Source organism: Ursus maritimus, unplaced genomic scaffold, assembly GCF_017311325.1.
Source record: "Ursus maritimus isolate PB19 unplaced genomic scaffold, ASM1731132v1 scaffold_27, whole genome shotgun sequence".
Classification (NCBI taxonomy): Eukaryota; Metazoa; Chordata; class Mammalia; order Carnivora; family Ursidae; genus Ursus; species Ursus maritimus.
The window spans coordinates 21,897,315-21,912,850 of record NW_024425230.1 but is presented as its reverse complement, the minus strand read 5'-3'; the positions used below and the strand labels follow the sequence as shown (position 1 = coordinate 21,912,850).

At 49.7% G+C, this 15,536-nt stretch overlaps 1 protein-coding gene across 2 annotated transcripts in view; it reads right to left on the bottom strand.

The window, feature by feature from the left end:
* Positions 1-6,031: 6,031 nt before the first annotated feature.
* ZSCAN2 (zinc finger and SCAN domain containing 2) overlaps positions 6,032-15,536 on the bottom strand; it is a 19,421-nt gene continuing 9,916 nt past the window's right edge. For both annotated transcript variants that reach the window (XM_040642832.1, XM_040642831.1), the window contains one exon: positions 6,032-8,777. In XM_040642832.1, the coding sequence (XP_040498766.1) occupies positions 7,336-8,777 (1,442 nt within the window). In that variant the 3' untranslated portion in view covers positions 6,032-7,335. The remainder of the gene's footprint in view (positions 8,778-15,536) is intronic.

Below are 15,536 nucleotides of genomic sequence, written 5' to 3'. Positions count from 1 at the left end.
CTGTGATTCTTCCCACAGAAGGGGCAGCCTGAGGAGGGCAGAGCTGGGCAAGGGAAGGACAGGATGACAAGAGGGGCTTTCCAGAAAGTCCTAAGTCCAGTTGTGGGTCTGAGCCAGGAGAAAGCTTTGGGTTCCCACCAAGTCACCAGAGCAGCTGCTTTGCTTTTATGCATTTTCCACTGTTGAAAAAAAAGAAAATGGAAAATTACTGATCCAAGCCCGATGCCCTATTATCTTAACTCAGGGAGCTCCTGAGCAAATGGAACTGTCACTGGAAGCAAAATCAAGCACGGAGAGGGTAGCCCCAAACACAGGTCATATCATCTTCACCATCAACACCACACCCAGTACTTCAAGGGAGAAGACAGGCATACACGTCCTCAAGCTGCGAGCCACGCTCCTCAAAGAAGGGGACTAAAGGACCCCACAAGTCTACTGAGATGAGATACTTTCCCACTTGGGGCCTCCTGGGCCCTCGGAGGACAATTGTCCTCGGCAACCTAGACAGGCCCGTTTTTTGGTGAAAGCAGGCTCCATGTAGGTCAGAGTTATCAATATTACCACAGAGAATGGGATTACCCTTTCTTACCTCTTCCCAGCAGCCTTCTGGAATGGGAACAGCAAGTATTGCCATCAGTTTTGCAGATGTGGAAAATGAGGCCCTCCGAAAGTGATTTGCCCTCTTCAGACGGCTAGTCAGTGGTGCAAGTGTGTCTAGAGCCAGGTCGGCCAGGTCTCTCTGGCTCCCAACACTGCATCTACGACACCACAGATGTCAGGACAGGAGCGGGAGGGAGACACACAGGAGCTACTAGCTCTGAAGGGCAGCGCTGTCCGAGCAGCTGCGAGAGGCAGGCAAAGGTTAGTAGGTCAGTTTCAGCAAGTTTGGTTTCTAGATTATTGGGATGTATGTAGAAAAACATTGCACAAGAGGTGTTTATAAGCAGTGCCTGAGGAGACGAGGATTTCCAGATGAAAGAGATATGCTTATCCTCTAGGAATTCAGGGCATTACAGCCACAGAGAATGAGTGGAGACTAATGTTCCCTAGGCCCACTGGATCATGCATTTAACTCCCAAGTTAACTGGTGGTACTAACTTATCTACACAAGGGGACGTGGTCAGCAGGAAAACCTGGAAGAAGGAGTTAACAAGGGAATCTTGGGCACTGAGCAGACGGCCCTGGGGGGCCAGAAGATAAGCAGGATTTGAAGCACAGCGTCTGTCCTCTAGGGGGTTCGTGGCTGGTGTCTGCCTGTCCCTCACATGACCTCTTCCTTTCGTCCTGTGCTGCTCAAGCATTAGCTGATCCCAAAGCCACTCTTTTCAGTCACTCGAGACCAGGACCAAGGGGTGCTCTGAAGCTGGCTTGCGATGGGAGATCCCCTCCTATAAATTAATAACTGGGGTTCTAGATTCTATTGGTCTCCTCGAAATCTAGTTAACAGGAGCCTCCCACCCAGGATTCGGTCATCTCTGGGTGTACTGAGGAAATCCAGGCTCTGCACCAGAAAGGCTGGGGACCAGAACTCTGGGGTAAATTTGCCAAAATGTACCACCCCTGAGGCCTCCTGGCAGGCGCCCCTGCCCTCAAACACCAACAGCGTAGACAGCGGAGACGCTGTGCCTGCCAGGGCCTGGGAGGTGTGAGGGGCTTGAGCAGTGTTTTCTTGGATTCCCCTCCCCACACACACACACATTGGTTGTACTGCTGCCTTGGGCCTGGGAAGGGATGGATGGAAGGTTCTCTGAGTTGGGACGCTGGGAAGAGCCAGCAGGATCGGGAAGCGGGGGGCCAATAGGCCCTAGAGCCACAGCCTCTGCCGATGCCAGAAGCATGAGCTCAGTTGCACCGGCGACTGGGTGGAAAGCCAAAGGGGACTCCCACCCGCCCTTACTCTCCACCAGGCTCGGAAATCCTCTGTCTCAAAATCTGACCGTTTTCCGTGCACTTCTTCCTCTGTGGTCTGGGGCTACTTTATCAAGTTAAGAGGATGGAAAAAGGAAGGACCAACTATTCTGTCCAGAAATTTGGAATAGCCTAACAGGGCCCAGCAGCAGGGAGGTTTGACAAACTCCGGGGCTGTCTGTGGGGGTGAGCCCAGGACACTGGGCCCCCACGGAGTGCCCTCACATAAGACAGGACCCCAACGTTGGGGATAAAGGGCTGGGAAGAGCCGGTCACATGGCCACGTGCAAGGAAGGGCCAGTGACATTTGTGGGTCTTCTCGATGCCAGCTCGGGAGAAGACTGACGCAAAGCCAGTAGACCGTTTGTATTTCAGGGGTTTGCTGTTTTCCCCATTCTTCCCATAGGTATTTCTCAGGGCTCTGGTAGCCCAACAGCTACTGGGCAAGGTACTTACTGAACCTCTCTTCCCAGCCTCCACTTCCTCAGCCCGAAAGTGGGGATATGGACCTACCTCACTTCCCTCCCTGCTTCGTTGTCAGGGTTAAGTAGGGAGGGCTGTGTGTCGAGCTTAGCACAGACCACCTGTGCGTGGTCACTGCTCGGTAAATTGTCACTATAAGCTATTATAGCTTATCATAAACTATAAACACAACCCAAAAGGAAGTAAAATTCCATGGAAAAAAGGAGTCTTGTTATTACCTGCCTCAAATTGTAAAATCTCTTATAAAAGTGAGGGTGTGGTTAGTGGCCTAAGTGTCTAGAACCGGGTCTGTCCAGCTCCCAACACTCCCTCCGCTACGCCCAACTTGAGAACAGGGGAAGGAGGACAAAGCACAGCCTGGGAGGGGACCCGAGGAGGACTTCTGGGATGTGGCTAAGTTGTTTCTTGATCTGGGTGCTGGTTACACGGGCGTGTTGAGTTTGTAAAAGTACAATGAGCTTACACTTCCATATGCTTATCTGTGTGTTGTATTTCTAAAAAAAAAAAAAAAAAAAGATTGAAACAAGGGGAGCTGTCTCAGGAGATAGTCACATGAATGTGCTGGAACCAAGGGGTGAGAGTAAGATACAGTCTCCAAGTTCCATCGCTTGCCCAGAAAGAAGAGGAACAGATTGTGTGCTAGACTCGGTTACAGTAAAGAAGATGCCTAGTTTTCCACTGCCTTTTGATGTCTGTGAAATTTCAAAAATATGAGTTGTTTCATTAGGGTACTGGTTAGTTGGTTTTTTTTTTTTTTTTTAAGATTTTACTTTCTTAAGTAATCCTTATACCCAACATGGGGCTTGAACTTACAACGTCGAGATCAAGAATTGCGTGCTCTAGCGACAGAGCCAGCCGCACGCTCTGGTTAGTTGGTTTTTATAAAGGTCTTCAGCTGGGACTTCATCCACCAATACCAATAAATCATAACTTAGGTGAGAGGCACTGAGGTTAAAACTAACTTACATTTAACATCTTACCAAAGGGAAGTGTGGGAGACTGAGTCCATTTTCCAGCTTAGAGTTTTGGGCTCTACCTGCCTCTTGCATTTCTGTGTATCCCCATGAAGAGAACTCAGCTGGCAAAAACTGAGTTCCTGTCACACACCAGGCCCTGCACCGGGTGCTGGAGACAGAGTTTGGGTGTGAACATAACAAATAGAAGGCAGAGGGGCAGAATCTTGTCCCAGGCTCTGAAGTTGGACAGTGCACGGGGGGAGGTCAGGTCTGCCAGAAAAGTGCAGGGAAGGCTTCTCGGAGGGGGGGATACCCAGGCTGAGTTTTCAGAGATGTGCAAGTATGCCCCAGATGGACCAGGCATTCCAGGAAGGGGGAACAGCGTGAGGACAAGGCAAGGCCCGGTGGAGCACATTCAAGGGGGAGCGGCCAGGGAACAAGGATGGTCAGGGTATTGGGGTGCAGTAAAGAGGTTTCACAGAGGCCCCATTGGGAAGGCTTCATCTGCATTCTAAGGACCATGGCCTCTCTGTAGGGATGAGGAGCCCCAGGGCGTATAAGCTGGGTTGTGACAGGTTCAGTTCTGTGTTGAGCACTCATGCCGACTACAATCTGGAGGATAAAGTGGAGGGAGGCAGGGCTTGAGGGAATTTGGAGGCTACTGTGGTTGCAAGGGTCTGAACTATGCCCGGGGTGGTGGTGATGGTGAGGTGAGAGCTGGGAGATGTTAATAGGGAGGCAGGATTTGTAGGGCTGGATTCCTAAATGGCTCTGAGGGAGGCGAGGGAGGAAGGAGTCTTGGATGACTCCCAGGTCTGGGGTTGGGTGAGGCTGGGGAGGCCGTGCTGCTCACAGAGGAGACACAAGGGAGGCAGGGAGGTGGCTTCTGGACATACTGAGTCCGAGGCTCCAGGAATGACTGACTGCAGCACGTAAGCTGTGGGACGAAGCCAGTAGAGGAGACTGGAAACCGGGGGAGGAAACGGCTGAGGGGGCAAGGCCCTGCCCCTGGAGGGAGTGGAGGCTAACACAGGCAGAGATGCCACCCCCCCACACCTCCGGAACACACATCTCCAGGCTGAGCCTGGAGGAAGGAAGCGAGGGGCTTGCTACAGAGGTGTGTTGCTCTGAGGCTGGGACGCTGAGGGAAGTTCCTGACACCTGACAGGTTCGAGGTTCTCTGGGAAGGGGGAGCCAGGCCTGGGAGTTGGCTGAGTCTGAGGAGAAGGGCTGAAGGGTACAAGGTGGCCACTGTAGGGCTCAGGAGAGGGAAGTGGGCAAGTCTCGGAGAAGACCTGCCGAGATGGGCATGGGGGCCTCGCTGACGGTAAACCAGTTGCTCTTTGTTTTCTTTTTACCATTTACTATACATTTTTAAAAAGATTTATGATTTACTTTAGAGAGAGAGTGTGCGAGGAGGGGGGTGGCAAAGGGAGAGGGAGAGGGGAAGCAGACTCCCCGCTGAGCACGGAGCAGATCATGACCTGAGCCAAAACCAAGAATTGGACGCTTAACCGACTGAGCCACGCAAGCGCTCCTTATTATAAATTTCAACTGTCCCAAGGCTGTTCCCATGAACTTCGAACAAACGGAGGACAAAACCTCAGTCCCTAAACGCATGTACATTTAGGGGAGATGTCCTTTGTTACAGAGACACAGGTGTAACTGAATTGAGAGCAAAGACGTGGTGGAAATGGATCTGCCAAGGGGACCGGGGTCTTCTGGGGAGGAAGGCCATGCCTTCCCACACCGAGCTGCGTGAAGGCCCATGTAGGCCGAGCCCGCGCTGCCTCCGCAGACCCGCCTCGGGCAAGCAGCTCAGGAAGTGAAGGACTCTCAACCTTTCTAGGACCACGGTCTGTCATTTCCCATCCTGAGTCCAGCCTGATCTTGTGTCCCTTTTTCCCAAGATATTTTGTGTGCCTACCAGGTAGAGAGGAGTAAAAAAAAAAAAAAGAAAGAAAGAAAGAAAGAAAGAAAGAAAAGAAAGAAAAAAAAGAAAGCTTTGCAAAACTTAGTGTCAGTTCTTTTCTTAAATTGAGACTTGGGGGAAGAAAGAGCTGGTATCTTCTACAACCCAAATCCCAGATCTTACTATCAGCTAGGAAACCACCCTATTCGTTCTCCCTTGGATGGCTCTTGTAGCTTCCCAGACAGATGGGGTTATTCCTCCTGTGAAAACTTGATAAAGACGGGTAACGGGATTTCTCATTCATCACCTTTCCCTAGTACCTAGCACAGTGATGGTACTTAAGTCCTTGACGTTTGCTAAATAAGTGAAGGAAAGAGATTAATGATGGGTATTTCACAGCCTACATGGTTTGGTTTAACAACAATCACTGCTGAGCTTAGAAATGTCCTCCTTATGTCTAATCTAGTTGATTCTGGATAGAGATGATTCCCAACGGCCTCCTTAGGAGGCCACCTGGCTCCTTAGCCAAAGCTGCCACTCCAAGTCTTAGCTGACAGACTGAATGCACAGTTGGCAAAGGACAGTGGACAGGTGTGTACATTGGTTAAGCACACAGATCTCGGTTCACCCAAAGGTGCGTTCTTTGAAACCACTGATTTTTACTCCCTGAAGGTCTTGGACCACTTTCGGCCTAAGGCAGGAGGTGAGTGGGTGGGAAGTGAGGTGTGGGTTTGCTAATAGTCAAGTTCACATTGAAAGGCAGATGCAGAAAAAGAATGGGACTCTATTTTATTAGGAAATCTTGAGTATCCATTCTATAAGAACCAAGGCCCATTGTGAGCATGGGCTCCATGCACTGGAGGAGGTGGTTTCATATCTCCCAGAAACACCTTCTCCGTTCTCCTCTTCCCTATAACAAACCCCTTGACCTGTTAGCATCCCCTGGTCTTTATGGTTTCAAGTCTCAAGGACCCAAGAACAAAGCCCTGGTAGCATCTGGAGATCAAGGGTGACACCTGTAGGACAACTCCTGACTCAGGCCCACATCTGTCCAGAGGACAGAGGAAGTGTCCTCAAAATCAACACTTCCTTAAAAATATGAAAGTATACAAAAGCTACCAGACAGAATTTTAGCCCTGCACATATAAAATAAAAACGAGAAGAATGGGAGAATGACAAGTGCATAGAGAGATGATTTGGGGGCTGGTATTTGTGGGGGTAAAGACACAAGCCCACCCTGAAGGGTGCAGGACTCTTTCGCCCTTGAAGAGACAGAACCCACCACCCACCAGGGGTAGGTGGCTGGGGGTCCCCGATTTCCCACTCAAAAAACAAAACCCCACAAAAACTAGTGCATTCCCCTGGCAGCCGACTTAGCACAGGACAGTAAGCAGAGACACAAGCAGATGTGTACATCGCCTCATCTTCTACCATCCCTGGTGGGCCCTCTTTAGCTCTTATCAGTGGAAAGGCTACTGGGACACTGGTTCCAGGGCGTACTTGCTCACGTCTCGGTGTCCCTGACACTTTCTACAGAGAGAAGGGCTTTACCTTCCTGTGGATGACTCAGAGTTAGAAAAGCCCACCCACCTTGACCTGAAATCAAAGCCCAAGACACAAGGCCAGGAAGAGCCACTTCTGACCTGACCCCCTGGCATGCCAGCAGCTTGGGGCGAAGGCACCTTAACCCGACCAAGTGGCAGCAGAACCACCAGACCACACCTATCGCCTTCCAGTATTTCTGAGGCCTCGGCCTGGGCTGTGGGCCACACTGTCTTCTGTACCCCCCAAGAAACACTCCCCCTGTGCTACAAAGAGGAAACCGAGGCATGGAGGACCAGGAGAGAGGAAGCCAACTGAGTGTCATGCAGGGAAACAGAGACCCCACTCTGCGACCTTCCGTCCCTGTCCTCTGTTCTGGGCGTTTGACTCTGCCCACCGAGATGGCAGTGGGTGTTAGGAACGAGGGCAAGCGAGGGTGAGATGCTGGCCCAAGTCCCCGGAGGCCCCTGGGGAAGAACGGCTCTCCTGCACGGACGTCGCTGTTCCAGGGCCCCGTGGCTGGGCCCCGCCGGCTCAGTACGTTTTCTCTTTGGCGTGCGTTCTCTGGTGGGTGATGAAGTTGGAGCTGTTGCTGAAGCCCTTGCCGCACTCGGGGCACTTGTAGGGCTTCTCCCCGGTGTGGATGCGCTGGTGGATGATGAGGACAGAGTTCCAGCTGAAGCCCTTGCCGCACTCGGGGCAGCGGTACGGCTTGTCGCCCAGGTGTGCGCGCTGGTGCATGACCAGGATGGAGCCCCGGCTGAAGCTCTTGCCGCACATGAGGCACTTGTAGGGCTTCTCGCCCGTGTGCGTCCGCTGGTGCACCACGAGCTGCGAGCGCTGGCTGAAGCCCTTGCCGCACTCGGCGCACTTGTGCGGCTTCTCGCCCGTGTGCACGCGCTGGTGCTTGAGGAGGTTGGAGCTCCAGCTGAAGCTCTCCCCGCACGTCAGGCACTCGTAGGGCTTCTCGCCCGTGTGCGTGCCCTGGTGGGCGATGAGGCTGGAGCTCTGGCTGAAGCTCTTGCCGCACTCGCCGCACTTGTAGGGCTTCTCGAGCAGGTGCGTCCGGCGGTGCGTGGCCAGGTTGGAGCTGCGGCTGAAGCTCTTGCCGCACTCGCCGCACTGGTAGGGCTTCTCGCCCGTGTGCGTTCTCCGGTGCGTGATGAGCGCCGAGCTCTGGCTGAACCTCTGGCCGCAGTCGGGGCACTTGTAGGGCTTCTCGCCTGTGTGGATCCTCTGGTGGCGGATCAGGTTGGAGTTGTAGCTGAAGCTCTCGCCGCACTCCTTGCACTCGTACGGCTTCTCGCCCGTGTGGATGCCCTGGTGCGTGTTAAGGCTGGATCGGTTGCCGAAGCTCTTCCCACACTCGGGGCACGAGTAGGGCTTCTCGCCCGTGTGCGTTCGCTGGTGGGCGATGAGATTGGGGCTCCTGCTGAAGCTCTTGCCGCACTCGGCGCACTGGAAGGGCTTTTCGCCTGTGTGGATCCGCTGGTGGGTGATGAGGTTTGCGCTCCGGCTAAAGCTTTTCCCACAGTCTCTGCATTTGTAAGGTTTCTCCCCCGTGTGGGTGGTTTGGTGTCTGCTGAAGTTAGAACCATCGCTAAAGCTTTTCCCGCATTCGTTGCATTTGTAGTATTTCTCTCCTGTGTGGGTCCGCTCGTGGGTGATCAGGTGGGATTTCCGGCTGAAGGTTTTCCCACACTGGGGACACTCGTAGGGCTTCTCACCCAGGTAGGTGCCCTGAAGGCCGATGAGCTGCCCCACTTCCCTGCCCTGGACCGGCGCCTCCCTGCGATCCTCTCGCCGGGCGTTCCCCAGGGGCCCCCTGGAGCCACAGTCTCTCTCAGAGTCACTTTCCCAGTCGGACTGCTGAATGCCTTCTCCTTCGGGCATTTCTGAGAACATCTCATGTGATTCCACATCCTCAAACAGATCCTGATTAGAGTTCTCCCCATTGTCACTCTGGATCTCGAAATCTGAAAGTGAAGAAACACATACGATTTATACTCAGTTTCCTGTAATGATGAGAGAAGGAAAGGAAACCCACGTGAAATATTTTAAAAATTAAACTTCTACTAAAAATAAGCTGAAGAACCCTCAAAACTTTTAAAAACCAGGTTGATTTCCTTCTACATGATTATCTAGTTGTCGGAGCTCACAGCCACGCAGCGATCACCCAGAATTTCTAAGTCTTCAAGATCTGGGTTCTAGATCTGCACCTGTTTCTCCACTGGGGAACGGAAGTCAGGTGGGAATCTGAAAATCCGGATCAGCGGAAAGCAAAAGGGTACACAGTGACCCCCAGTACTCACCAAGGTGCCTCATGTGTAACAGGTGCTCAATTAAATTTGGAGAATGAATGAATGGGTTTTTCACTGGTACCAAAGAAATTTCCCTAAAGCCCAGTCTCCTTTCAAAGAGAGCTTATATAATAATCTCTGCATTACAGTATGTCCTGTGTTTATAATCTTACTAAATTATAATATGTAAGTAAGACACAGACAAGATGACAGGGCCCCTACAACAAGGACTCTAGGTGTCTATACAGATGACTGCAAACAAGTGGGCACTTAGAAGAGCCCTAAAATGTATCCGCAGTAGGAGCTTACAGATGGACCTCCCATTGGTAATACAAATTATCTACCACCCAAAAACTTGCCAAACTCTACTGCCCAACACTTATCAAACATCCGGGTGAAAGAAATTAGGAGGGGGCGCCTGGGTGGCTCAGTAGGTTAAGCGTCTGCCTTCAGCTCAGATCATGATCTCAGGGTCCTGGGATGGAGCCCCACATGGGGCTCCCTGCTCAGCAGGGAGCCTGCTTCTCCCTCTCCCTCTGTCTCTCCCCCTGCTTGTGCTTTCTTGTGAGCTCTCTCTCAAATAAATAAATAGAATCTTAAAAAAAGAAGAACAACAACAAAGAAATCAGGAGGGCAGATTGCTAACAACATATGCTTCCCCTTCCTTCGTTGAGAGACTCTGAAGGCTATCCCAGGTTGGAGCAGCGGAGAGCCGTGAGCCTGGACCTCACTGTTCTGATCTCCGTAGAACTGAGCTGCGTGTTGATTTAATGGCTCTGGCTGACAGTCACGAACAGTCTGAGAAGTGTCATCGGAAATTAATGGCCGTCAGGAACATTAACACTGCCAGGAAGTTGTTGGTGACACTGTTTATGCCACACAATGTCCTCTTGATGAACGAGAAGGAAATTTTCCTCTAACCAAAATTCCCAAGAGCACTGCTATTCTGAGCAACAGATTTGTGTTTGCCTCATGCCCCTGGTTGTGGCTCTCTCTCTGCCTTGCCTGCTTGGAAGCTTGGAGCCAAGCACTCAGAGAGAGAATACTGGATATTTGTACAGCCCGCAACCTGTGTTCTTTCAGTTTGTCCTCCCATTATTTCCTTCTTTGCTATAATTTCCTTGTGCTCCCTTCCTTCCTTCCCTCCCTTCCTGCCTCCCTCCTTCTTTGGCTAATCTTCTCTGTATTGTTCCAGTTTGAGTGTATGTGGTGCCGAAGCAAGCACCCTTGTGCTCTGTTTCTGTAAGCTGTCTTCAATTCTCTTTTGGAATTCTGTAGGCTGTACAGAAATAAATCAATGATTTGTCGATCAGGGTGATAGCCTAATTATCCCTAACACCTAACATCAGACCTCCAGAGAAAGCAGATCCATCCAGATCTGGGAAGACAATTAGTAAAATAATTCACAAGGTCTGAGTGACATTCCCATTACTGAAGCTAAGAAATAGTTTATTTAACATTAGATGGTCGATTCAGTCATTCTTAGTTTCTGTAGGTTAAGGTAAATTTCCATAGGTGCACAGGATAAAATCTGACATGCCCTCAAGCAGAATCTGGGTTCTAGTTATGCTGTCAGTCCACAGAAGATTGTATTTACACTTACAAGTAGGCCTATGATTCCATTTCATGCTTATAGCACATACGCTGCTGGTAATCTGTGGCCCCAGGCATCCAGGGGACAGATGCAGGCATGGGGGGCACAGTGCATGCTCCCACATGGCCAGGACTGGGAGTTCTGCACCTCCTCGACTTCCTGCAACAGTGTTTTGCAAGTTTCTAGCACAGAGGCCTGCTATCACCACTCTTCTAGGCAGAGGCCCTGATTTATTTTCTGCAAGCTAATACTACCAAAAACATTTTTAAAAAAGATTTTATTTATTTGACAGAGAGAGAGATAGAGAGAGAGGGAACACAAGCAAAGGGAGAGGGAGAAGCAGGCTTCCCGCTGAGCAGGGAGCCCAACGCAGGGCTTGATCCGAGGACCCTGGGATCATGACCTGAGCCGAAGGCAGACACTTAACGACTGAGCCACCCAGGCTCCCCTACCGAAAACATTTTTAAAAATGACTTTAGTAGGGGCACCTGGGTGGCTCAGTCGGTTGAGCATCTGACTCTTGGTTTCAGCTCAGGTCTGATCTCAGAGTCCTGAGATCAAGCTCCACATTGTCGCGCTCAGCGGGGAGTCTGCTTAAGTTTCTCTTTCTCTCCCTCTGCTCCTACCCCCCACGTGCTTCTCTCTCTAATAAATAAATTGTTTTTAAAAAGTGACTTTAGTAATTGTTCTCTTCTGAACAGGGACATTAGCTGATGTCCCACTGCCTTAAAATCAGAAGAACTGGTTGGTATGTTCTGGAATGAGCTCAGAAGCAACAGGGAAAACAAAAAAAAACAAACCTCAAACTGCATAAGCAGTGAGATTAGGAGAAAGATTAATTTGCAGACACTAAAATACATATAAGGGCTTCCAAAAACAGCAGAGACAGGGCAGAGGCCAATGAGGCACGAAGTGAAGAGAACAAGCATGGAAAGCAGTGGGGGGGGGGCAGGGGACAGAACTGAGGGGCAGCTGATCTCAAAAAGCTCAGACAGAGGGGCACTGGGTGGCTCAGTCGGTTAAGCATCTGACTTGATCTCAGCTCAGGTCTTGATCTCAGGATCATAAGTTCAAGCCCCGCGTTGGGCTCCACACTGGGCATGTGGAGCTTACTTAATTAAAAAAAAAAAAAAGGATATAAAAAAAGCTCAGGCAGAAAATCACTTCCTGAAGGTAAGGGACTGCCCCTCAAGAGCAACAGTGCATTTGGGAACTGGGGCAAGCAGGGCTGGCTGCTTTGGCTCAGAGAAGCGCAGGAGGGGACACTCCAACCAGAATCACCCAGATGGCCTCTCTATGCAGGAAGCTTCTGTTTCTGTAAAGCAGAGAAGGAGGGAGCCTTTGACCCTCATACAGTAATCATGGCAATTATGACTGAGAAAGTGACATTTTTCATGCATTAAAAAAAAATAATAAATGAGGGCCTCCTGCGTGGCTCAGTCAGTTGAGCTTCCGACTCTTGGTTGCGCCTCAGGGCATGATCTCAGGGTCATGAGATCGAGCCCGCCTCGGGCTCCCCGCTCAGCCGGGAGTCTGCTTGAGACCCACCCCCCCTGCACATGCACTCTCTTTCTCTTAAAAAAAGCAGAAAAAAAGGAAAAAAAAACTTGAAGCAACCACCTCCAGGAAGGAAGACCACACAGTAAAAGTTGGAAGACAGGAGACAGCAGGAAGAGACAGAGTGGGAGCCGGCAGGACGTGGGAAAGCAGAGGAAATCCAGAGACCCGAGCACAGGAGGAGGAGTACGAAGGACAACAGGCACACTGGCAAGCGGGAAGGGCAGAGGAGGGCCGAAAGGAGAAGAGCAGTGAAAGGAAGGGGACAGGGAGGATGAAGGGATTGACGAGAAAGACAGAGAAGCTAGATGAAAGGAGAGTCCACGCACACATAACCGAGTCCTCAAACAGGGGAACTAGACCCAAGGAGCAGAGCACACGCTGCAGCGAGGAAGCTAAAGGACCCTGGGAAGGCGCGCTGTGTTCGGAAAGCGAAGCCAGAGTGGTTAGCGATGAGAGCGGACCGCAAGGCAAAGGGCTCGAATCACGTACGTGGGGGAAGAGAATCACTTGGGTTCAGACTTCCCCACAGTGACGACACTGCAGACATGAGGCAGACAAGGAAAGAAAGGGGAGGCCCAGGATTTTGTGTTCAACAAAACTGTCCTTCAAGTATCACGCTTTGAATACGCACAAATTCTCGGAATATGGTTCCGATGAGCCCTTCTTGAAGAAACTACTAGGAGGTGAGCTTCAGTCAACCGAGAGATGAAGGGAACTCCGAGCAAACGGGCTGGGGACGAGCGCCTGATCCGGCAGACTTGAGAACGAAGTCTCAAACGACTGTGGCCATTACAATGAGAAGAGAACGAAGAGGCTACCCAGCAACGCAGAAATGACACTCTAGCCAAACTGGGGTTGAGAGAAGGTGGGACAGAGGATATGTTCATTGATCGCCTCATCTGCATTGCCTCCCTCACCTGGGAGTTCAGAGCGTACCCTTTAAAACTGGCAAATCAGGCACCTGAAGGGCACGCACGGGTCTTTACCAGGTGGCGGCTCCGTTGGTGGAGCGCGCAGCTCTTGACCTCGGGGTCATGAGTTTGAGCCCCTCGTTGGGGGTAGAGACAACTAAAAAAAAAAAACCACCTTAAAACGTTAAGACAGGATTACTGACTGAGACCGGGGATGGGGAGGAGAGGGACTATCTTTGTCCGATGTTCAAGCACACTACAAGATCTCAAGAATGAAAACATTAATAGACAGATCAGGGAAACACCACAAACACTAGAAACAGACTCAGCAGACGTGTGAATTCAGAACTGAACACGGGTGGTACATGAATAGACAGACGAGTGAACAGAAACACGACTCTAACGACAATGGGACTTGAATGTCTGACAAGGGCAGCCTCTCAAATCCACGGAGAAAAGGCTCAACATTCAACTGACATTCTAGAAATGATGCTGGACTGACTAGCGAGGCCGAATGGAAAAAATCTGAGGTTGGATCCCATACTGGGAAAAATCCCAAACTGATCAAAGATTTAAATGTAAACAAAAACAGTATCCAAGTATTAGACAGAATTATGAGACTTCTCTCATAATCAGAAAGCCTTTAAATGTAATACTTAATCTGTGTGATTATCTTCTACCATCTCACTGCAGAGGAGAATCCAGACCCCCTGCCCTGTCAGCAGCTTAAGGACCAGCTGTCCCCTCCTTTACTAGACAAAGAGGCAACACTGCGTGCATTGGGCTCCATGCTCAGCTGCTCAACACGGAGTCTCTCCCTTCGTCCCCCCTGCTCATGCTCTCTCTCTAAAATAAATAAATCTTAAAAAAAAAAAAATGTATCCCTGAGAAAGACTTAAAAGAACATATGATTCTTTGGGCGCCAGGGTGGCTCAGTCGGTTGGGCGTCTGACTCTTGGTTTTGGCTCAGGTCATGATCTCAGGGTCTTGGGATCAAGCCCTGCTCAGGCTCCACTTAGCGTGGAGTCTGCTTGAGATTCTGTCTCTCCCTCTCCCTCTGACCCTCCCCACTCTCACACGTGCTCTCTCTCTAAAAATGAATAAATCTTTAAAAGATACATATGATTCTCCCCATGTGCACTGCTGGTGGGAATGTAAAATAGTGCAGCCACGGTGGAAAACAGTATGGTGGCTCCTCAAAAAATTAAACCTAGAATTACCATATGATCTAATAATTCCACATCTGGGTCTACATCCAAAAGAACTGAAAGTAGGGACTCAAACAGGTATTTGTACATCCCTGTTCCTGCATTACTCATAATAACCCCATGTTGAAAACCCAAAGGTCTATCAACAAATGAATGAATGGAATATTATTCAGCCTTAACAAGGAATGAAATTCAGACCCATGCTTCCACATGGACGAATCTTGAGGACATTATGCTAAGTGAAAGAATAAGCCAGCCACAAAAGGATAAATATCGTATGATTCCTCTATATAAGGTACTGAGAACAAAGTTATCATAGTGATAGGAATTAGAAAGGTGGGTGCAAGGGGCTATGGGGGAGGGAGGGAGGAACGGGGAGTTGTTTACTGAGCACAGTTTCAGTTTGAGAAGAGGAGACAGTGCTGAAGATGGATGGTGGTGATGGTTGTACAACAACATGAATATATTTAATGTCCGTGAACTGTACACATAAAAATGATTAAAATGAAAAAAAGGTTAAAATGGCAAATTTTATGTTATGTAAATTTTATCACACTCAAAAGAGAATATATGGCTCATAATTTTATGCGCTCTATCAAATTTAAAATAGGTGACATTACCTACTAATTCTGAAATTAGTTTTAGAAGATGTAAATAAATGCTTAGAAAGGCAGAGAATTCTCAGAAACACTCTATTAAATTTCTGATGGTCCAGTAGGCAAAAGAATTGAGTACTTCCCTGATCAGTCGTTAAGATGGGACATATGGTTTCATAAAGTTATAATTTACTTTTCTTCATTTCTAAATTGCCCATTCTTGGTGCACCTGGGTGGCTCAGCCAGTTGGGCGTCTGCCTTTGGCTCAGGTCAAGATCCCCAAGGTCCTGGGATCAAACCCTACATCGGGCTCCCTGCTCAGTGAGGAGCCTGCTTCTCCCTCTCCTCCCTGCTTGTGCTCTCTCTCTCAAATAAATAAAATCTTTAAAAATAAATAGCCCCTTTATATCTTTTTCCCCCGTTCATATCTTTTACCTTACACTGCACTGCACTGACTTTTCTTAGGGATTACAGAAGCCCTTACAGATCTAGGGTTTTTTTGTTGTTGTTTTTTAAGATTTACTTATTTACTTATTTATTTCAGAGAGAGAAAGAGAGTACACGGG